This window comes from Gallinula chloropus, assembly GCF_964237585.1.
Source record: "Gallinula chloropus genome assembly, chromosome: 5".
NCBI lineage: Eukaryota > Metazoa > Chordata > Aves > Gruiformes > Rallidae > Gallinula > Gallinula chloropus.
The window spans coordinates 29,572,150-29,596,327 of record NC_140090.1 but is presented as its reverse complement, the minus strand read 5'-3'; the positions used below and the strand labels follow the sequence as shown (position 1 = coordinate 29,596,327).

The window sequence follows — 24,178 nt, the reverse complement described above, 5'->3', positions numbered from 1 at the left end:
CTTCTAAAAACTATTAGACTCATAGATTAATCTGTCTATCGTATCTTCAAAACTGATGTCATCGGTAATCCCTGCTTGGTAAAAACCCATTGCTTTGTGAGCCTGTATCCAACACTTTTTCTCCTGTGGTTGCCTGTCTTGTGTTGCACTGTACGCTTACCCTGCAATTCATGATCTAAAGCCTCTGTGAACCAAGAAAATCCTTTCTATATATAACCAGCACAAATTTGCTTCGCTGTGTTATGATTGCAACTCCAGGGAAAGCACAGAGGTGAGATACAGAGCAGAATTTAGGTCTTTGCAATTGGCAGGAATCATGTTCCTCATCATCTTTAGCCATGTTGGTTCTTTAGAACTAACAGGAGTGGAAAAGGCAGTGTAAGGAAAAGCCGTGTAATTTGCTTTATTTACTAAAGGAGTAGCAATGACTTTAGATATGCACAAAGCATATCTAGTGCATTGAATGCAACAGTATTTTTCTTTCCACACAGTTTAAGTGTAATGTCTTTAAATAGAAAATCTGTGGAATCTGGTCAGCTCATGATGATTGCAGCGTATGGTTGTCTCTGCCCGGTCCTCTACATCCGGTGTAACTAAGCCATGCATCAGGTCACATGCAGAATTCACTTGTTGTCCGGGCCTTTTCTCCCACTCCAGTTCCAAAGCCTACCATGCTGTGCTTGGTTTAGCGCTTCTCTACCCTCAGTCTGAAATATATTTACAAAATTACTGATGACAGGACTGTAGCAGCAAAAATCCTTGTCCCAGTCTTTATTTAGTGCACAAAACTAAAAGGAGATCCTCCTGCAGAAAATTGAGCTTGCTTACTTTAAAGCATAGGTGCAAGTGACCTTGAGTAGGGACTAACCCTTAACCTGGGACTGCAAGAATGCAGCTTGTAGTACTGTTGTTGTCATTGCTATAGAAAGTTTCAGTCTTTTCTGTTTTGGCTCACAAAACGCAAAAGATACAATGGAAGGTTGTGTAGGAGCTGTCTGTTACCATCATCTGAATATGCCACTAATACAATTCCTTCTCCCAAATCAGTTTTAAAAAAAATATCGTGCCAAATGTGAAATGTCATTACAACCCCCTTGTGGTTAATATATTATTGACAGCAGCAAATTGCAGAGTGGTCTCTTAGGACTCAAACTGCAGAGTAAATGCTGCTGTTTATTAATGTGTTCACAGTGCCTCAAGTACAGAAGTGGAGAGGGGCAGCGCAGGGAGCTCTCACTCCCACCAGTGGCTCTGTCTCTGGTTCTCAGTACCCGAGCTCGCCGTGCAGCCCAGATGGGGATTCTGATTGCCACTAATGGGAAATGTAATCATTCACTTTGATTTAAAATTGTTCTGTGTTTTTTTCTGCTAGGTGTATTATGTGGCTGCAGATTAGCTACCCATAGCATACGGCTCCTTTTCAAACAAATAAATCCCAGTTAACCAAGCAGGGGGGAAGGATGGTAGGCGGGGGGAGTGTGTGTAGCAGAAAGAAATCCAATTATTTCAGCATTTCCATCTTTGCATAGAGACCTCTGCTGTATATTGTTCAGCTCATTTCAGCACTGACCATGAGTTTTATCTCTTTGCTGGAACAAGATTTCTGGGATGTGAGCACATCCCATGGTTTTTCTCCTTGAACTTACTGCACCGGATTTTCTTTGTGGGGATATTTCTTAGCTCCTGATCTAAGTAGTTTTCATTCCATGTGGCTGTCATGGCCCCACACATACCCAACATCACCTGCTACTTCATATAATCTATTCCTTCTTTAAGGATTTACCCAGGAATTATTTAGAAATTTGCAGTTGGTCAATTTTTTTTGCCACTCTTCCCTGGATGGAAACTGCAGATGTATCAAGGTTGCCAGCAGAAACACCCCTAGGATTCCTTTTAATAGTGAGGATATGTAGCCTGAAAGTTGTTACGGTTCCTTCTCCTGCTTGACTGTCAGGCAGCTGAGGAGAATCTGCCCTGGAATATTTCACCAATGGTTGATACACTGTTTGATTTTACTATTAAGTTTAAGCTTTGCTTTCTCAAATAAAGATGAATGGGTTAAATATATTTTGTGATATTTAAGAGCCCTAGAATTTCAGTAATGTTGATTTATTGTAGAACAAGAAGATTTGGGGAAAAAAAAGGGGGAGGAAGGGAACCAAATTGTTCTGCAGACAGAACTAAACAATTTCCTCACCCTTCCTTAGTGACTGGAAATTTAACAAAAGTGACTCTAAAAAAACCCAAGTTATCTCAGCTCAACTTTGCTCAAAATCCTTCCTTAGCAGAGGTTATCTCCAGCTTTCAGAATACTTGTGAAAATGACCTGGAGCAATGGAGGATTTGTGGGAAGGGACTTGCTGCTGACTGCCACAATGCTAGGGTTACGTCTCAAAATATTGATTTTAATTAGAAAATTGAATCTCAGTGTTAGAAATTGAAGCTGCTATTTAAAAAGTCTCTAACTTCATAACCTTCAGACTCTACTGCAGTGCACCGTAGCAGCTTTCAAGTGGAGAGAAGTTAAAGCAAAAAGGCAGAAGAGCCTCTTTACTGAGATGTTAATGACCTGTTGACGATTGAAACTGGTCTGCACTGCCCAGTTATCCCAAGTCTCAGTTTTCCTTGCTTTTTTTTACGTCCCCAAAACTGCACAATTCAGGAACAGCTGGAGTCCTGTGATAGTGAAGTGAATTGGGGAGAAGGCTGGATGAATCTGGATAGGAGTGTTTGTGCTTTTAAAGCACTGTTAAAATTGAGAAAGCCAGTGTGTAAGCCTGGTAGCTCTCAGAGATGGCCAAGATCCTGTTTTTGCACAAGAGCCTGCAGGAGCTGGTGGGCCAGAGCTTGAGGCTGTGGTCAGTAGTTTGTTGGAGCTGTGAGATCATCCTCTGTCTTTCATCTGTGCAGAAAGGTCACACAGTGTCCCAGGGCTTTTTCTGAGCTTTGGTGTAAGTGAGGAAGAAGGGCATAAGGAAAATGAGATTTCTGAAGATGGTGCATTGGCTCCTGTGTGTCAGTGGTGGTCGATTGCATTGCTTGCTGGGAACCATTTGACCCTGGTAGAGTTGGGGGGCTAGTAGGGCAAGAAAGCAAAGTGTTGTTGTTAAAAAGATGCCTCCTCTATAGAATGGATGAAAGGAACAGGGAGCAAAAGAAAGGAAGAACTACCAGTAACCAGGCTCTTCCCACCCTATGGGGAGAGACATTACAGATATAAACTGTAAACAGATATAAACAATTTTTATGAGTATCAGGTGCTGCAAAACAACTCTGCTTCTCTCAGCTTCAACTGGCTTTTACCGAGAGTCACTTAGAGCGAATTTGCAAGTAGAAGAGAGGGCTGGTGGTTCAGCAAGTTCTATTTCACTTGTGTTGAGGCTTTTTGTGGGTTTCGGCTGTTCTGCATTGTGGTGTGTGTAGTTCCTGTCGCTCCAAATGGCACTATTAATTCCTCTTTTGCGTGATTTTTCACACAAGGGCTAATCACACGTTTCTATAAATTACATTAATTTAACTTATTTGCCTAACTGTTGTTCTGCTGCGAGTAGCACGGATGTTCTCCGCTTCTTGGCTGTGTGGCCTCGCTGCATTTGGAAGCAGAACAGAGACATCTGAAAAGCATTATTTGGATTAGGCATGCTGGAGCATCTAATCTTACCTTTAGGATCTGGTTCCTAAATGGTGCCTGATCTTACTCGGGTGCGGTGAGCATGTGTTCCCCAGCGTGGCACTGCCTGTTGTTATGCAACTGAAGTTCACATAGTGTAATGTCACAAGAACAAGTAGAGCTGCCCCTTTCGTGTGAGCTGCAGGTCTCAGTCTAGGTTTGTAGGGCATCTTTTTATTTTCATCTTTATGCAAAATATAATAATTATTTTCTAATTTTAATTATGGCTGGGGTTATAGAATGAAAAATAAAACCAATTTTGTGTACTCATCAGGCACTTCTTTTGGTTTTAAAGTTGGAAACAGATGATCATTGTGCGCTCGCATGTCATTCGCTGTCCCTGGAAAAGATATATAACTGTGCAAGATATTTTAAAACATTTTTTGTCTTTCTTTCTGTACTTTCAGAGTATGATTTCATCCATTGTAAATAGCACGTACTATGCCAATGTGTCAGCAACCAAGTGCCAGGAGTTTGGGAGATGGTACAAAAAGTACAAGAAGATTAAAGGTAAATTGATTTTTTTTTGCGCCTTTCTAAGTTCTTGAACTTCTGCTGACAGTTTGAGATTATTTGCTTTAAGTAAAAGTGATAATAAACTATAATAGTATTAGTGAATTTGTCTACAAAGAGGGCACAGTCACAGCACATTTGAAATTAAATTTGATTCTTTACAAACAAGGCTGGCGTGAAAACACAGACCATTTAAAACATGCTTAAAATATCCCATTTAGCTGTGCTGAAAGATCAGCTGTGTTTTGAATTAAGCTAAAATGTTTTGGAAAAAAAAGAGTTCTGGTAGCTCTGGATTTAAAAGTTAAATTGCTGTGTAAATTACCTTAGTGGCCTTTTATTCATGAAAGCTAGAAAACTGCCTTAAGTTACACTTGCCCTTGCTCTCTGTTGTCAGTACTATATATCCTGTGGAATTGGTACCACTGATGCATTTAATACATGATTGTTAGAAGGGGTTGCTAAACACCGAGGTGCTGCACCCACTGAAGTTCAGGTGAAAATAGCCGTTCTTTGTATTTTTCCTGCAGCAGAATTGTGTTACCTGAAGCAGTAAAAATATTCTACATAAGTTCATCCCACTCTCACCACTGCAATGTCTGGTCACCTTCTAGTAGTACATGAGGTGATGTGACAAGCATCCATCATATGTAGTTTGTTCTTTTCTTCATCCCTTGCTTTGGGAAGGGGCTTGTGTGCGTAGCGGACCCTTTGTTTTGGTGGGTCTGTTTTGTTTTAAAACACACATGTGCTTTGTGCAGGGGTTTGGGGATAGTCAAAAGCGTTTTCACAGTGCTAACTGGCTCCTCTCTCCCCAGATGTCCATCAGCCTTGGAGATTAGCTTTACCATGTGATGGGTTTTTTCTAGTTTTTCTCTCTGTTACATTACTGAAGGGGAGATTCCTTGTCTGAAAGAAGACATAAGCTATTTTTTTTGTTACTGTCTGTGATCCATTCTGTGGCCAGGAAATCATAACAGGATTCACAAGCAGTATGCAGAACTAGGACAACGTCCTGTCCTTCTTGAGAAGCCATTGTATTTTTAGTCCTGTGAAGATTAGCATCTTTCAAAAAGAGTCTGATGTCCTTTTTTCTCTTAAAAGACTGGCATACATGAGCTGTGAAAGGTTGCTTGTTTAGCTTCCATAGGATAGACCAGAAATCTGCATAATAATACCATAAAGAGGCTGTTGCTTGAATTAGGAATACATAAACCAAAATTGCTTATAATATCAGAACAAGTTTCTGAGGCATCTGTTTTTTCTCTGCACGTCTGGCTTGTGCAAAGGATACCTGTAAGATGCTCAGGCCTGTGCAGTGATTAGATTCTCATGGGGGGGAGGGGGAGGGAGGGAAGAAGAATGTTTTCTGGTAAAATTACTTGTGTCTAGAAGGAAGATTGTTCAGGCAGGAGTGGGGTAACAGTGCAGATGAGGAAGTGGAAGTGTTGCTTTTCACCTATTAAAACGATTTAGGCTTGAAGTGAAAATGTTGATTGGACATTTTAGTACATGGTTACCCTTATGCCAAACAAACTGGATAGTTTCTTCTCTGTCTAAATTGCCATTGTGTGTCTCAGAAGTGTTTATTTTCTTTAAATGGTGTCTCTTAATAAAAGAATTTTGTTTGAAGAGCTCTAACATATCCTCTTGGTTAAAAAACAATCAAAGGAATCAAACAGCTTCAAGGTCATCACCGTTCGCTTTTACTTGCTGTTCTAGGAGAACAGAGACAGACTTTTTTTTGCTTTTTTTTTTTTTTGCTTTTTTTCCAAACTGGGCAAGGGTGCCAGTTGCAGAGGCACTAGAAGTCCTTAACTGTAGTGTTCTTCACTGTAGAGATGCCACTATGGCTTCTGAGTGTTTCTAGTATGTTGATGTCTTCCACTTTCTTCCATGCTTAGAGCATTGAATTCTTTAAGCTCTTACTTTTTTTACTTAGTAAGTGCACAGTTAAATTGTTAAGTGCAGTAAAAGCAGGATGAGACCTCAATCAAGAGGTCAAGGATCCAAACCTGAAGAGTTTGCCAGATAACTCTGTATCAGTGCTATTCAAAGAGACACAGCCAGTCGTTGCTGTTTGGAAGTGTGTGTGCTAGTAGGAGGAGAAAAAGGAAGGTTAAGGTATGTGTGAAGTAAACACAAGCTGCTATAAAGCAGTTCAAGTAGTGTTGATTCATCAACCATACAAGTGGGAGAGAAAACAAAGAGTCTATGGCAGGTACAGTGGTGCATGGAGAATAAACAGCCGTGCAATTTCAGGGCAGTAATCTAAACCTCCTGAAAACAGGAAGACTTCTGCACTTCTTTGGGTGGCTTCAATCTCTCAGCATCTCTGTTTTCAGGACGTTTTGTTTCTGTTCTGTAGCCAGATATTCCTACAGGACAGCTCAGTATGCGAAGTCAGTGACCTGAGTTGATGCTTCAGTCATCACATAGTCCTTTAATAATCATTTTTAAAGAGTACTTAGGTTTTCCATGATGGTGGACAGATGATGCAGCAATTAATTTTTCAGGTCTAGACTGGATAGAATGAGCAAAACTATGACTTAGGGTCCTTGGGACCAGCGCCAATATCCATGGGTAGCTCTAGAGCTGGTCAGTAGAGAGTAAAAGCAGAAAACAACTCACATGAGCTGCATTAAATACAAAATAGGAAGGGGCTTCAAAACAACTTTATTGACATTGCAAACTAAATGCAGCCTACAGTGTTAAATGTGTTTCCTATTATCTGCTAATGTCTGTTTTAATAAAACAGTGGGAACTAAATGGTTGCTTCTTAATCAAAACCATGATTTCCTAAACATAAGCTATGTGATTCTGTTACAAATTGCCACATATAGATCTCCTAGGTCAAACTTTTTTCCTCTCCCATAGAAATAAATAAACAGTAAAATAATTATGTACTCTGGAAGATCAAAGTAATTACAACTGAAGCCAGGCAAAAATAAAAAGTTCTCTGGAAAGAAAAAGAAAAGCATCAGGTTGCCGAGTATGTAGTTAATGTTTAAATAAATATAAGAAAGTGAACAATCAATAATCTGATATCATTAGCAACAGATGTAAAAGCTGTACACAAATGGAATTGTATCAAATCTCAAGTAAACATTCTCAGTGTGCATTCTGTTGAACTCACCGAAAAGACAGCTAAACTATTTATGCTTGTAATTTATAAAAAGTTTTCGGTTAGTTCAGCTCAGCATGGTAATTTTGTCTTGTGACAAGACGATGCTAGGATAAAATTCTGCTTGAATTTTCTCTCCCACCCCAGCCCAGCCCCTTAAGGTTTTAAGACATTCACAGTTTACTCAGCGGCACGAGAGTTAGTACACAGACAGATTTGGGAATTGGCTGCTGTGAGGCTGGAGGCTTTTTGTCTCCCCCTTGTTCACAGCTTACTTCTTGGGATACGTGTGAGGAGACCATTGCATTTGTCAGAGGGTGCCCTCTCTTTCCACTCTCCTTGGGGGACACGGATGTATTTGAAGGAGAGCTTGTGTTAACACAGTTCTCATGGAAAATACACAGTAATTGGGAGGCAAAATGTTCTGTGAGCTATCTCTTTCCCTCATGGATGTCTCTAATTATTCGGGGTGGTAATTAAGCTATCTAGTTTGTATTGTAATTTGGTATGCACCGTGAATGAATTTAATATTGCTGTGTGAAGCCTTTTTTTTAATTATTTACTTTTAATTTCTTCTTTTTGAGGGATGCAAGGTGTTTTAGTACAGTTGTGTGTACGTAATGGGGTTTAAGGGTGTTTAAACAAACTTGAATTGATGAATCAGTGTTCCCCCTTCTTAATAAAGATTCTGTATTAATTGATGACAACTATACAGCAGTGGCTTAGTGCAGTAGTTCTCAAACTGTCCTCTTCCTGCCCAGCCCCTCTCAATCCGAGTACCACTCGTCTGGTTTCCCTAGATGCTGAACTTGCTGAAGCTGAGAGAAGGTATTCAACACTGTTGAAATTCAGGACTTGAGTAGTTGTTTAAAAGGCTTGCATTGATTCTTAATTTGATTAAAAAATAGATACAGAAATAAATATAAGACTTTTAAAGTAACTATATACATATATAACTGTATCTATAAACTGTGTATATGGAGAGAAATATTTCAGAACTTTGCCATGCAACTCAGATTGCTGTCAAGGGATACTCATTGCCCAGTGTTTTGGGTTCATAGCATTTCAAGTATTTTTTAGCTCTATTTCTCAATAGATATTTCACTTGAAAGTGTCATGCTTTCTATTTTTATCTGGAGGGCTATCACTGTATCAAAATTCTTTCACAACTGACACTCTTAACTGGTGTGAATTTTTTCTTTTGCCTGATGACACAAATTAGCTTGGTGGGAGGAATTTAGGAAGGCAGAGGGGAGAAATAAATACATTTTGAACTTAAAAAAAAAAAAAAAGGACAGACATATTTTCTTTGTGTATTAAGAACAGTTCATCTTTGCTCCTGCCATCAATGGCTGTCAAAATACAGCTTATGTGGATGTGAGTTTTGAGACTGTGGCTGTCTCAAAGTCTTTATGGAATGATGAGGCTCTTCAGTTTAAAGGAGGAGGGCTCAGTTATTTCTATTTCAACACATCCGGAGCATAAGAAACAGCTTTCATAGTTTCCTTAAATTGAGAATTTGCTTTGGCTGCACTTTGATTTTTCCAATATTACTGATTTGTTGTTTGTGTGCTGTTTTATTCCTCAAAGTATGTTTGCTTGCTTCCCATAATGGATAGGCAGAGCAATCTGGTTTTCATACAATGTATTCTAGAGGCTGTTGTACATTGAAATAGGTTAGAAACAAGATTCAGAAGGGTCCCCAGCTTTATCATTTCCAGGGTGAAGGAACCTCGGACTGTGGCGTGGTGATAATGCCAACGCCAGTCTGGGAAAAATTGTCATTATGGGCTTTGAGGAATAGTTTTTAATTGTTCCTCTGAAGCAGATGTTGTGGAAGCCTCATGAAAAGGCACACCAGATCTTCCCCAAGCAGTATTTTTGACTTTTAAAAAAATCCTTATTTATTGCTGTAGGCATGTGGTATATATATCTCTCTATGTAAATAGAGGGGTTTATATATATATGTATGTATGTATGTGTATATGTATGCATTTATAGATCTCGACCTTTAGCTTTTCTAACTAACAGATTGAGGCAGAAATGTTAAGTTTTTTAAAAAGACATAATTTCATGTCTTGTTTGGATATTAGTCGTGGCTCTGGCACTAAACCAGTTTAGGGTCATTCAGGTCAGCTGCGTGGCTCTTGACATTGCTGTAATTTTTCCTTGGCTTACTGTTACACTCCTAACTGTATATTTATTCACTAAAAATAGGGCTTTCCTCACTTTCTTAAGGAAAAAGGAAAGAAAATAAAACCACTTGCAGGCAAGCTTTTCAGCGTCTAGATGACATACATGACCTGACTCAAGAGACATCCTCTTAGCCTGTGGTCCACTGTGCTGTTTTATGAGGAAAGTAGTTCACCGGTCTGCATTGGTGGCGGGGAAGAAGTGGCATCTCTCTTTGAATATAAGTTTAAAGTTGTCACGATTCAGCAAGAGTTATAGACCCCTTGGCTGCTGTTTTCCACACCCATGTTAGCATTTTGTATTTCAGCGTTGTCCCTTATGTTAAGTGCCATTTGGGGGATTTGTGTGTGTGTGTGTATTGTTAAGAAACAATTTACCCACTGCAGTGCTTCCAGGAGCTTTATGAGTTGTGGCCCTCTTGGCTATTCCTCTTTCTGAAGAGAATTAAAACACACTCTCTGGGTTTTGGGGGTTTGGGGTTTTTTTTGGTCTTAACTTAAGCTTAACTTTTATCTACAGTAAATACATACAATATGAAATTCAGCTTTCAGCAGCTCTGTCTAGCGCAGGAGTGGCGGCAGAAGGGTCCATGCGGTTAGCTGAACGCCATCTCTTGCGCCTGTGTGTGGCTGCAGCTGCACCCATGGCTGCTTTAGGGAACTTTGTCAGTACAGCAAAGGTTGGAAACCTTTCTGTAGAGAAGCTGCCTCTGCCTAGCCACCGTCCTGCGTCCTGTCCCTGTGCAGGGACAGTAGAGCTTTAATTAAGAGATGCTGACCAAATCTGTCCAAATAACATCTCCCAACTTGAAGGGTTTAAAATGTCTCCAGCTCCAAGCAAGTGCTTTTCTCAGTGAGGACCAGTTGTGTGGTGAGGCTGGGATTTCTGTCCAGCCACTTTCAAATTGTTCATAAAGAACAGTCTTACTCATTTTTTTGAGAAGCAAACACTTTTAATTGGCAGACTCTCAAAATGAATTTTCCTTCAGATTTAAAAAGTAAGTATGTGCTGCCAAACAATGTGATAGCTCGAAAAGAAAGGAATTTTTAGAAGGTAAGCATTAGTGAAGATAAGAGAGGAAGACCTGAAGCTTAGGACCAGGCATGAGCTTTTCCTGGTGTGAAAGCTGCAGGGTAGCTGGCTGTGCTCGGGTGGGTTCCATGCAATACAGAGCTCAGAGAGCAGAACTGAATTCTGTTTCCTCAGGGTACCTGAAGAGTTTGTAAGCTTGCCATTGTTTGTGTTCTGTCTCATTCTTGTAGCCATCTCTGATGCTGTGAGTCAGAAGGAGATGCCTATGTATCTCCTGGAGGGATTGGGCAATTATCTGGATATTCTAGGAGGTTGGTGCCTCCCTCTTGAGGTGCCCACTGGGGGTTAGAACTTTAATAGCAGGACAGACTGCAGTCACAGTAGTTTGGCAGGAAAGGAGATAATTTTGTATAACATGAGATCATCAGCCCATCTACACCAGTACTCTCTGCTGCTTCTCCTTTTTCATTTCACCTTAGACCATGTAGTCACTAAAGCACCTTCAATGTCTTGTTTTTCTCTGCCAGATGGATCTGGCATGTTCTGTCTACAAACAATGTTAACATGATTATGAAGAACTGAGTTCATACTTCTGTGTGTTATCTTGAACCTGTACAGTAACCCAAAAGTAATCTAAAAACAAGGCCATGGGTTAAATTCTTCTCTGCTGACAGGCATCTTTGGAAGTGGTGCAGCCCAGTGCAGTCCACTGGGAGAATACAGCTTACTATGTTTAAGCAGAACTGACAGAAAACATGTTAACATCTCTGCATCCCAAGGGATGCCTTGGATCTCGTCTTTAGGGCAAGGGAAGTTGCAGGTCAGCTGCACAGAGGGAGTCAGTAACATTAGTACACTCTGCCCAGCTCACCTGCAACTGATGCTGATCCAGTGTTAGTGACTGTTCTCAATAGAAAAATAGTGATTTGTACTGTGGTGGGAACTGAATGATTTGCAACACAACGAAGCAGACAATGGCCTTTCCTGTCTGTTTTCCATTAGGCTTGGACAAAGGCCTTTGCTACCCACAGCCAGCGGCCAAACAATTTCTGCATGTGCTGTACGGCTAGTTTGAGGTTATTTGCTATCCAGCAGGAGTAGAGGAAGGGAAAGTTTTTTTAAAAGTTACAACTTCTTGTCAAATCTGCCTCTCCAGTCAACCTGCTGCTTCTCCAGTCCTGACTGCAGGAGCAAATGGCCCGGCAGAGATCAGACAGTGAATGAAGTCACTGAATGACTTTGGGTAAATTTGAAGATTAGATGTTGAACGAAAAGGAGACTCCTCAGAGCAGCCCTTTGCACTGAAGTGGTTAAGTGGTCTGTGATTAAAAGAAATAAGTAATTATCCTAATTGTAGATTAAAAGATACAGAATTACCACTTTAAAAGCACCTCCTGTGCTCTGGAGTGGTTCTGTTATTTACAAAGTGGTAATTCATAATTATGTAGTGTAGGCAAGAGGGTACGTATAATGCAGCAGGCCTGTCTCACCCAGGCAAAGGGTGGGTACTGTGCCAGAGACTGCTTTGTCCCCCAAGCACAGCTCCAAAGTTCAAGTCTTGCTCCAGTGAGTAGGATGGTGGTAAGCCAGGAGAAATTGTGGGAACCTTTCTGTCTCAGGCTGAGTGTGGGACACACGGCAGTTCACAGACCTCTCCCTGTTTGGCCATGACCACTGCTGGTAATGTCTATTATGATCGCCAGGTTTTAAATAATAAATAAAACAAAGAAGCAAATTCTGAAGCAGAAGCACTGGAGAGAAGCCCTGGGTGGTGACATCCTGTCACAATTGAAGCATGGTAATTCTGCTGGCTAGTAACTTATTACAAAACATTTCTTTACCAGCCTCTTCCTACTCTGGGGCAAAGTGCCTGTGTGCTTGTAGGACTGAACAGTTCAGGACTTGCTGGGTCATGGGTGCTGGCGGGTCCTGTGTCCCCCCACTGTGGTGCAGTGCTGGGAGACGTGTTACCCTCTTGCTCTCCCTGCCACATCCGTTATTGTGCGTAGGAATTTGGTTTCCAGTGCTGTCAGTCAATTCAGTGCCACTCATAAGCCCCAAATGCCCCACAGGCTCTCAGAATGTTCCTATTAACAACTCAGTGAAAATAAAGGGTGAGGGGAAGGGAAGGTGGAGAAATAAATCTTATTTTAAATCTTTTGAGCTGGTTTTATTTCAAATGGAAAGTTGCATGCAGACCACCCCAAGCTATTGTGCTGTGGACTGCGTCAGCTGCTTGACTGTTCAAGGAAGATCTGGGTAGAGGTTAAGAGCATCACACAGGGGAAGGGTGCACTGGATTGCTTTTGTGCTGTATCCAGGAAGTTTCTAACTCAGTATGGAGTTGAAATACATTGACACACGTGGTAATCATTATAAGAAGAGAAAGAAACATTGAAATATGACAATTTGCTGCTCCCATTCTGGGGATTATGTTGGTTTCTGCCTGTTCTGTAGAGGTAGTGACATGTTGTAGAGGAGTGTAGGAAAGCGAAGGGCAGACACTGTCCTAGAGTGCTCTGAGAGCTGCTCACTGAGCTTGGCACAGTACCTGTGGGCCAGACACCTTGAATCTGCTTGCATAGTGCTTCAGAAGGGTGGGTGGCTCTGAAGCACGTCAGCAGCGTTCTGCTTGGTTTAAAAGGGCTCTTCAAGCAAAGAGCTGCAGAGCTGTATACCAGACAGTTTGATGCAGAGAGAAGAGGGGGAACCCTGCCATGTCTTTTGCTGTGGTCACACCACAGGTGGAGGTGGGTAACAGCCTCCTGGACTGGCTGTTGTTTAACTGCTAGCACTGGCAGAGGGCTGCCAGTAGTACTTGAATGTAGCCACATGTCTGTGGAGCTTTTCCCTTCCTTCCCAGTTTCAGGTCCTGCTGCTCTGTCTTCACTGCTTTGTATTCCAGTATATTCAAGTATCAGTGAGTTCATGCAGGACTGTAAGAGCTGCAATCACATCCCCAGTTTGAGTGGAGCAACAGCAAACAAGGGGAGGATAAGGGAATTCTGTAATGGGACAGGAACACGGAAAATTGAGGGTGCAAATGGAAGAGCCCTGTCTTGAGAAGATCTGTGGCAGAACATCGGTGTCACTGCAGCTTTGTGGCTCCTGTGTGCCTTTTTTCTTCGAGCATTGCCAGCAATCTGGCCTGTCTCCCAGGGCAGTGCCAGTCTCCATCTCGGGGCTGTTGCAGGCTCTCTCCTGTCCAGCCCTGCAGAGCCTGACCAGCCCGTAGTTACCAAAGAAGAACAGGGAATCTGATACGGGCAATGTGTTAGAGAAGGAAGGAGTCTTGAGGAGTTGAGTAATGCACATTTTTTCCATCCAGCGTAACTGTTAATGGTAACCTTTTATTATTGAAGTGGTTGAAGTGACTAGAATCTGGTTTGTTTATTGGGAGTATATGCACGGCTGTATAGTCTAATGTGATCGAAAAAGGAAACTGATAATAAGGGAAAAATATACCTAGGGAAGCAGGTCAGGTGATGTCTCTGTGTAATTGTAATTCCAAGTAGCACTACAGAGATTAACAGCCTGGCAGCCTTTTAATCTTAAACTTTATTTTTATAGGGGTTTATAACTTGGCACAAAAGTCAGGAGTGGGTGGAAACTTGGCAAATGTGGTTCAGCCCAGAAAGTGAATGTTATTTATATTTATTTCTCACCAAGTTTTCAAAAACACTTGGTTACTGTTTCTGTGTTCTAACAAGTAGTAATTTGTTGGTTTCAGTGACTTATTCTCTGTGTGTTTCTTGAACTACAAAATAGTTCAGGACTTACTTCAGCTCTTCTGAAACTCCTAGTGGAAGGACTCTGGATTTCCAGGGGTGTAAATGAAGACCAAAAGTAGTTCTTAAGTGTGTTTTCTTTCAGCAGGATGCTCCAAGTATTTCATGTACACTGAGCAACATCTTTATTGTATTTACATCAGATCAATTCCTGATTGCAGTGTAGCTACTGCACCTTTGGAACAACTGCATTTGCTTGTGCTGGCGGTGGCGTGTCCTTAACGGCATGACTCAGGTGCCGTCTCACCGCAGAGAGGCTGAGGACACAATAGCTGGCACGGCCGTCTTGGCTCGGGATTGTCCGTGTCACACGTGGTCTGGGGCCACTTCCTGCTCCCAGCCCACGCGTGACATCTCTGTATCAATGCCGGGTCCGTCCCTGGTATTAACACTGCTCCTGTGTCATACGTCACATCGATTGCAAGTCTGCTCCTAAAGCCTGAGACTATGGGTGTAGAGCCTTCTGTACCTGGTGTTCAGGGGGGGCTATGACATCACAAGGAGCAGGGATTTTCAAGCTTTTCAGCAAACTGAAATACTGTGTTATGTCTCTGGCAGGATGGGAGTAACTACCAAAGCGGTCATTTGCTCACTGTAGTTTTTGTGTATTGCATGTATTGTGTTGCATTTCATAGTTTAAATATACTGCACAAATAAATGTTTCTTTAGAAGATCAGTTGGGTTGAAACATTGACTTTTCTGGGAAAATGGAGTAAATAACTTCCTTAGAAAGGCTTCATCTTCAGCAAGTTTTGTAAAGCAATTATTTTATAGAAGTTTAAAGATGTTTAGGGTTTTTTCCTTTAAATGAGTGGGAAGAGCAAATTAAAATTTCTTACAAGAAAATCCTGGGTACCAATTCACCTAGTTGTAAAATTAAGTACTTGTGATGTTCTGGGATGGCAGATCCAAAGATAGTAACTGTGTGTGTTGGTGTGTGTTGAGGGCATGACTCCCTCCCCAGTGCGAATTCAGACCTCCCTGTCTGAGATTGACTCTGGAAGGTGAAAAGAGCTGTCTTTCTATGTAGAAGGAAACAGAGAAAGTCAGCAGTAAACTGTCGTCCTGAGTATTAGCTGTGTAAAGCTTCAAGGTTTTACATAGATTAAGTTTTTTAAAGGAGTTTAACGCCTTGTACAGTTGTTAATCATTACCCAAGTTATAATGGTATTATGGCATTTATGAAATAAATCTTATCTTGTTATTTGCTGAGAAAGCAATACAGGGACAAGACAGTAGTTTTCTAGTTGGATGGTGTGTGTCCCTGAACCCTTTTGTATCAGATTGATACATATAATTAACTGCCTGTCCAATTGCATCTAGTGAGGCTTAAGGAATCGGTAACCCACTGTATAATGACTTCTGGTTGCTCAAAATTACCCAAGTAATACCTATATTTACATGCTTTTTAAACTTAATTTCCTGTTTCAACAATTACCTTTAGAGGAAATTTAGTCTGGCAATATGTGCATTTAGTTTTACAGTTAGAGGAAAAGATATTTGAAAGGGACAGAACATATACCTGTATAAAATTACAGTATATGCATTTTGTGTGCAGCGTTTCATTTTTTGTAGCACGGTGTCACTTGAAGATCACAGGTCTTTGTTATGCTAAACAAAGGTTTCTTTGAAGGGAGTGAAGCCGCTTCCTTAAAGTGGCCATTCATGCAGAGATGCTTTAGGGTTTCAGGGTAGAATCACAGAGAGGACACTTTGGGTGCAGGAACATCTCTTCAACCTTTTCCTGTGTGACAATTGGTTGGGTTTGTAGTGTGCTTTTGTACAAGCATCACAGTGCTGCTGTAGTGCCCCTGGGTGAATTGATTTTACCAGATAACTTAATCCACATGCAAGGCAAGGCAGAGCATGTAGCAGGGGTCTGTAATGAGAAGCTGTGCCATGAGCTGCACAGGGCTGTCTGGTTTCCATGGGGCCTTTGTGTGTGGATAGTCACTTGGGTTTCTTTCCTTCACCTTGCTGCCAGTGATTGTGAAACATTCACCCCTTTTAAAAGTTACTGAGTTTGTTGTGACAGATTCAAAAGTTGGTGATTGTGTAAGTGGAAAAGTCCCAGCTAGTTTCTTTAGGAAATGTGGCAGGAGAGGGTACCGGCTACCAGTTTGATAAGGTGCTTCCTGAGCACTGAGTGACACCTGAGGAGTCCAAAGGAATGTTAATGATTGTTGTTGCTTTTACTTAGTGCTGCTTTTGCTTATGTTTCTGTGAAGCTCTTATGCAAGTGTAGATATGTAAACTAAAGCAGGTGCTGTTGTGTACAGTGCCCTGCAGTAACCCTTACCCTGACAGTCCTCTTACAAGTGCAAACTGAAATGACAGTAAACAAATTTTTCTCTTTTTAACAGTGGAAAGAGTGGAAAGAGAAAACCTTTCAGACTATTGTGTTCTTGGTCAACGTCCCATGCACTTACCAAATATCAACCAGCTGGCAACCTTGGGAAAAAGTAACGATCAGTCTCCTCATGGCCAAATTCATCACAGTACTCCAATCCGAAACCAAGTGCCAACGATGCAGACAATGATAAACCCCGGGCTCCTGTCTCCTCAGCTCAGTCCGCAACTGGTGAGGCAGCAGATAGCGATGGCCCATCTGATAAACCAACAGATTGCTGTCAGCCGGCTATTGGCTCACCAGCACCCACAAGCTATCAACCAGCAATTCTTGAATCATCCACCCATCCCTAGAGCTGTCAAACCAGAGCCATCAAATTCTTCAGTGGAAGTCTCTCCAGATATTTACCAGCAAGTCAGAGATGAGCTGAAGAGAGCCAGTGTGTCTCAAGCTGTCTTTGCAAGAGTAGCATTCAACCGCACACAGGTATCAATTTCTATTCTATGACCAAGAAGTGGTGATGGGGCAAAGATGTGGTCCTTGCGGGGCTGTATGGTTGTTGCAGATCAAAGCAGGAGGTGTGTCAGAGAAACAGGTCAAGCCACTCTCTGGTTTTCCCCCCCCAGACTCTTGGTCAGGACTGAATAAGACTGTTTCTTACTGGGACAGCTAATGATTTGCATTTGGTCACCCCTGTTCCAATTCCCCAAGCTTTGTTCTCTAGCAGTATTTCTGCTCATGTGAGTTCTCCCCCGAGTTCCTGTCCGTGGTTAGAAACTGCCACATCTGCCCCTGCGTGATAGCCAGGAAGAGGTAACAAGAGACTGTGAGAGTCAGAGGTGTCTTGGGGCTTCTGTCACTTCCTCAGTTCCTCCCTGTGCTACGCCACAACTATTGCCAGAGGCTACTGCCACAAGGAATGTATGACACAAGTGTGCAGGGGCCCAAAGGCTGCTGGCAGGGACGTCTGCCATTTGCAGCCAATCGTGTTTGTTTTCATACACTTGACACGGGTTTTCTCACTCACCTAGTGAAGTGCCGATGCTGGAATGATGCGAAATGGCATCAGGTTGTGCCTAGCACCTGGAGTACCCAGGGCCAGTGTGTGTTCAGAAAGACCCTTTACACTTGTCCTGCTGCCATTCAAAGCACACTAAGTATGATCTCTCGGTTGTGATACTCTGTAGCAAGACTAAAGAAGTGGAAAGTGGCTTAATATTTTACACTGGGACAAATGTGTTGCGTGCCATTGGAGTTGGCCTTTGAGGTAAGCTTCACCAGCAAGAGAAAAACAGTGTGTACGTGTGTCTCCAGGAGGTCTGTCCCTTGCCCCGTACAGTGCCTTTGTCTGTTCTCCTGGATTAATGGTTTTCTTTGGCACTGCCATGTTGGAAATGCCATGTTATGAGGGAACTAATTAAAGTATAGAGCACATTTTTATTACTTCCCTTCTTCCATTAAATTCATAAGATGGCTGCACTCAGAAAAAACATTCACTTCCAATCAACATGACTGTGAGTTCTGGGGTTAGCCTTGAGGATATCGAATGAAAGCTACGTAGGAATGTATGAGTATTTCCTCTTTAAAATGCCGCTTTTAATTTGGAAAAGCTTTTCATCCCTCTGGGATCATAACCCGTTGTATATAAAGCCTGGTATAATCAAGGTAGATGGTATCGACAGGATGACATATTCTGAACTTGAGCAGGAGGTCAGCAGTACCGCTGCCGGCAAGGGCTTTGCCGCTGTCACAGCACATGCCCGACTGGGAGAGCTGGATTGGTAATGCCCAAATCTGCCATTAAACCAAAAGCTCATTCCCCAGTGAGAAAGCTGTCATACAGCTTGAGTGTTAAATGGACAATCTAGCTATAGTCTTGAAAAGGAGGTGAGGTTTTGATTCTGTGAGTCTAGGAAACCCCAAGCCTCGCATACAACTGGCTGACCATTCCGTATTGACTTCCCAGGGCAGGAAGGAAAAGGCCAGCATGTGAGAGAGACCACTCTGCCTCTGCCCAGCAGCGGCACAGCCTTGTGCCCGCCCATGCTGGTTAATAGCAGCCATGGGAGGGACAGTGCCACACTCCTGGTGGATAATCTGAAACGGGGACTAAATCAGCTGCATCATGGTTTAGAGTTGGGGGGTGGTCATGGTGATGTGTGGTGTTTTTCCACCTCCTGCTGTGATCTGGCATATCTCTAGTGGTTTTAGGACACTAAATAGGTCTTTGGGTGAAATGTGGTTTCTTCCCAACTGCAGTTGCTCCTGGCAGTGTGACTGTGGGCCAGTCACACCTGGTGGTGTTTTGAAAATGCCCCGTATGACTTAGGACACCAGCTCTTTAACCATGCAGGCAAGGCTTGCTCCTTGGGAGTGCAGACCTGAGTGGCACTGAGTGGACATGCCACGGCAGTGTCCTTTGAGAAGGTGCCAAGCACCTTTCCTGGGCAGGGCTGCACCTTGGAAGTGGGATGTGATGCTCTGTCCTCCAACCAGTTTACATTTAAGTTCAGTTGATAAAATGGGTCTGTAATTCGGGGCACTAGTATCACTGTTTTTGTCAGTCCTCCTGTCCTCCCGCTGACATTTATCTTAGGCTGCACTAACTTTTCTACCTTTTCTTAACAAAAAAACCCAACAAAAATCTTCCCTGATTTTGGTTGCTTCATTGCAGGATACGAGACATGTAATTTTATACAAAAAGAAAGAAATTACTTCCCTCTTAGTCCTGCATCATAAGTAGTATGATGTACTGTACAGTCCATCAAACTGATTCCAGAACAGGAAAGTTCTTAAACATCCATAAAAGATTTGCTCATCTCACCACTGTGTTTCATTAGTCTGCAGGGCTTTAATATAGAAGACCAGTGGATCTTACACAGAGTGCATCATGTCCCTAGGAGCCATCACTGTAGCAAAAGAGTGTAGGTACTTATTTATGCTTCCCTGTCCTCAGCTTTTAATTCCAACTCAAATCAAGCTCCTCTCGCATCAGAGACTATTCAGAGTGTTAAGAAGAGTTGCCTTGTGCTGCACAGTAGATGTGGAATGTTCCCACACACCCATGGTAGAGAAGGCACTTGAAGTGGAAGTTCGAGTCTACTCTGACCTCCTTGCTTTCCTCCTGCTGCCTCTGGGGATCCTTTCCTCAGGAGGTGCAGAGAGGTGTGTATTTCTCTCTGGAAATGTTTGGGGTTGTTGCACTTTGCAGGAGGCGCCAGCCTTTGAAACTGGAGGTCTGTTGTTTCTCGTGATGGTACCAAATAATAGATGCTGTATGCCAGGCAGCTAATAACTGTATTAATCACTGCATTATGGACCACTGCTTAATCTTCTTCGTGGTACCTCTGTGGTGCACATTAGCCTATAATTAAGTATAGCTTCATGAAATATGTACTGTGAGGCTTGTTTAATAGATAAACTATTCTCTAATTTATTTTAAAGTCCAATGACCTACATACTCAATGCTGAAAAACCCCCTCTTACTAACATTATTTCTCCCCTGAGACCTTCCATCTGAGCAAATCTGTTAAATGAAGTAGAGGAAGCTTTGATCCAAACTAGGCTAAATCCATCGGAACAAATGGCTGACACATGTATGTATTCATGCATGTGTGTGTGGGAAGGAGATGTGAGGAGGGTCAGAAGAAGGAGAGGTGTCTTGTGAAACATCCAGATCTTCCTCTTAAAGTTGCTTGTACCCGTAGCCGTGTTTTCTGTGCACAGGAAAACAGTGCTTCGGGCTTTGTGACAAATCCCACTGAGGTCCTACTCTTGAGATGGGGACTGGACATCAGGCAGCTTCATACCTGCAGTGCCACAGGAGAACTGCACGGGGTGTTGGGTTAGGAGCTGGCCTGGGCTGTGTTTGCCATGAAGAGAGTTTCCTTCAAAGCAGAAAGTTCTAAAGTGAACGTTTTCAGATATATTTGAAACTGGGTGTGAAGAACCATCAAAGTATTTTTAGTAAATGTCTTGGGATAACCTCTGTCCCTTCTTTTTATTTTATCTTTAGAGAGTCAGTGTCATGATAATTCACCCTGCTGTGGAATCTAAATGTCTATTTATTCAGCAAAGAGGACAGGTAGAAAAAGTTCTCAGACCCGTAGAAACAACAGTTATTGAAGGTGGTTTTAATGACACCTTTTCCAATGAGTAGGAAATTCCTACACAACCTTTGAAGCATTTAAAACTGTGGTGCACACGACTGTGTTTGCCTGAGCTGGTGCTGCCTGCAACCTGCTCAGCAGTGATAAGAGGGCTCTGTGTAGCCCTCCTTCCTCCTGCTGGAAGCACTGCAGCTTTGAACTCCAGGTATGGGCCTGTCTTGTGGACTGCAGTAAGTTGCTATTCAAACTTTTCAAGAAGATCCTGTAGCCCAAGGAGCAGAGCAGGAGCTGTTCTGCCCTGCTCCAGGACCACCATTGAGACTGGTAGGATGCAGGCAGAGGGGACAACGTGCAAGGGATGTTTATACCCTACGCTTTGCTGGCCACCGTTTCCCTCCCCCCAAGGCATCCAGGGGGCCCAGCGGCTCATACAAGGAAGAATGGATCAAGGGAGCGGAAAAAGCTTGCCATGACTAAGGTGATTAGCAGTTTTGCTAGAGCAGGAGGTTCAGTTTCTCGTTTGTGTAATTACACAGTTTGTGCCCAAGTTCTTCATGGCCAGGATCCTTGGCCTTGGCTCCCCTTTGCAGCTCTGCTGCCCCGTGACCCCCAAGCTGGAATTTTGTAGGCTCCTTAATTTCAATGTGTTGTTCACTGAAATAGTTTGCTCCCTTTGTTCAGACTGCCCATGAACTAAGAGCTCACTAATGGGAAGCTAGGCATCCTTGTCTGGGTCTTAAAAACTGCATGCAAGAGCATGAGTGGGATTGAATGGAAGGCAGAGAGCTGTATGAGGCACATCAAACACTTGAGAGTTACATGGTCATACTTGGTATATTTATTTGAAATGGAGGGCATCTTCATAAAGCAGGTTGACATGCAGCCAAGCTGTAAGCTGAAGTTGCTATTAAAACAGCCATTAGTGAAAGCTTTGCTTTCTATAAGACTTTGGCACTTTTTGATTGTATTAGAACCATTCAGTCTTGAGAAAAAAAAAAAAAAGTCTGATTAATACTGCAAATCCAGAGGAGAAGCACAACTTTAGTGACAGAGCAGATGCACCTCACGCTTGGAGTTGTCCAGTGCACATTTTCAAAAGCAGGCAAAGCTTTGAAGAGGCCAGAGGGAAGGAAGTGCCTGCAAGATAACAGGCTGCAGAAGGTGAGAAGGGTTTAATGGGCAAGAGGAGGAGCTATCCCTTGTTGGTCTCAGTGCAGTAAAATCAAAGGGGCTCTCAGTGCAAGCTGGAGTTCTCCAAAAATGTCTACTTGGATGAAGCATGCATCGTCTTTCAATCAGAATAACTTCTAGGTGACTAGTAGCCTCTAGAAGCATGAGCAGCCTTCAGGTTGGCCAGCAGAGCAGCTGTGAAATGGGAGGCAGGTCAAGGGAGCGGCTGGCCAAAGCTGTTACTGAGGCTACAGACTTCTTCCTGAAAGAGGATTCACGCGTGGATTTTCACCATCCTCAGGGCAGACTCCTTTTGCCATCTCCCTCTTGTACTGTAGAGTCTCCTAATAAGAGCTTTCAGGTTGCAGTAACCCAAGCTTGCTTATTGCAGGTTGTAATATACTGAGAAATGGGCAGGTGATGATGGTTCCAGAAGAAAAAAGGACTACTTTAAAGCAAATGCAATAAAATTCTCTCTTGCACCTTGTCCTTCTCTGGAAAGCTTTTAGGAAACCTGGAGGTGCTGAAGTGATCTGTGCTCTTCAGAATCCTAGCTAGAAAACAGGCCATGTGAATACTGCTTTGTGTACTCTCCCTCCTCTGCCTGCTTATTGAGCATCCCTCTCTGCTGCAGGCCCAAGGAGTGTCAATCAGGACAGTTGGTCAGGCTGTTTGTAGGAGTCCAGACAGTCTGCATCTCTGGATCAGCAAACTGCCTCTCCTTGGGAGTGCCCACTGGACTGCAAAGCCTATAGGCTGAATGAGTGTTTCTGTTTATATCTTTCTCTTTTTTTTAAAGCATCATTTTTTGCCAATGTTTTGACATAATAGCCAAAACTAGTAAAATGTTTGGGCGAGTGGCCAGTGCTTGTTTTACTGAACAGCCTCAGAAACTAGAAATATTCGTGAACCTGAGGTTTTTTGAATGAAACAGTTGTGGTGCCAGATACAAAGAGAGCTGGATAAAAACACCGTTGTGTTCAGGGCGCTTGTAACTCTTCCCAAAGAGAAGTGCTTCCTCCCTCCCGCCCTGAGTAGCTGTGGGTGAGAACACTGCAGGGAGGAAGGCAGCACTACCCACCTCAGCTCCTGCCCACTTAGCTGCTGCCTAACTGCACCTCCTTGGATTAAAGGAAGCAACAGCACAGGGAAGACAAAACTCTACCAGCCTTATGAAGCTAAACCGATCCATCTTGTTCGAGGGATGCAGTCACACCTTGGCTGCAGGAGTGGGTGGAAGCATAGGGAAACACAGGATCGATGCTGGGTGGTGCCCCAGCTTCTGGTGCGACTGTGGGCAAGTCTAGGCTCCTGCAAGGAGGAAAGGGGAAAGGATGCTTCTGTGGCATGTAAAGGTGTTGCCAGTCATAGAAGGGTTGGGGTCTGTGAGGAGGAGTGCGGTTGGTAAGGCGGCTCCTAACAGAGGGCAAGGAGTGGGTGAGACACTCCTCATTTCTGTCCAGTTCTGCTTTCTTTGGCAAAATTCTCTCAAACTGAAGTGGGATCAGAAAAGTGTCTTCTAAGAGACTTTTAAGATTAGAAATAGAGCTTGTTGAAATAACTAACTCGTTCACCTCCACTTGCTTGCGAGCCTGGACAGAATTCCTTCTGCAAATACTTTGCCCTCTAAGTTAAGTGAGAGGAAGACAAGCAGCTTTAATTCTTTGCCTGCTATCTAGTGAGACAGTCATGCTGTATTCATCGCTATGGTGTCTGCCCCATTGTGCACAGACTTTCAATTAGTGAGGGTTCTGGTTTTGGTTTGGGGGAGATTTTTTGTTGTTTTTTTCACCATAGAAAACTCTCTCTTATTGCATGAAACCCTTTCATGCTGCCTGCTTGTTTTATTCTTGTGTGTAATGTGGCACAAGCAGCGTTCTGTTGTACTCACAGGAAAGAAGGCAGTCTGTAAGGGAAGTGCTTAATTTAATAAATTGCAGATTTTTCGTACATGGGATATTTGTTCCAACAGTGGGTTTTGCGCTGCCCAAAATTTCAGTTTCAATTAACTTAATTGTATTCAATAGGCTGAATGAAAAGATCTTAAGTAGCATGTGAGTCAGGCTTTCAGAATGTGTGTTTGTAGGAGGCGGCTGCTGCCTGCTCAGCTGATGCACAGGAGTCCTGAGCCTTGGAAGCAAATACAGGGTGTGCACGAGCTGTGTGTCTTGCTCATTTTCCAGCATATTTCAGTGTAAAGGGTCGACATGCATGTCCTATAGATGGTGG

General features: G+C 42.8%; 1 protein-coding gene across 1 annotated transcript in view; it reads left to right on the top strand.

Moving 5' to 3' along the window:
- Nucleotides 1–24,178, top strand: part of SATB2 (SATB homeobox 2) — a gene marked incomplete at its 3' end in the record, with an annotated part of 126,641 nt that overhangs the window by 58,579 nt on the left and 43,884 nt on the right. The window contains exons 6-7 of the mRNA XM_084264786.1: nt 4,078–4,180; nt 16,684–17,156. Coding sequence (XP_084120912.1) covers nt 4,078–4,180; nt 16,684–17,156 — 576 coding nt within the window. The remainder of the gene's footprint in view (nt 1–4,077; nt 4,181–16,683; nt 17,157–24,178) is intronic.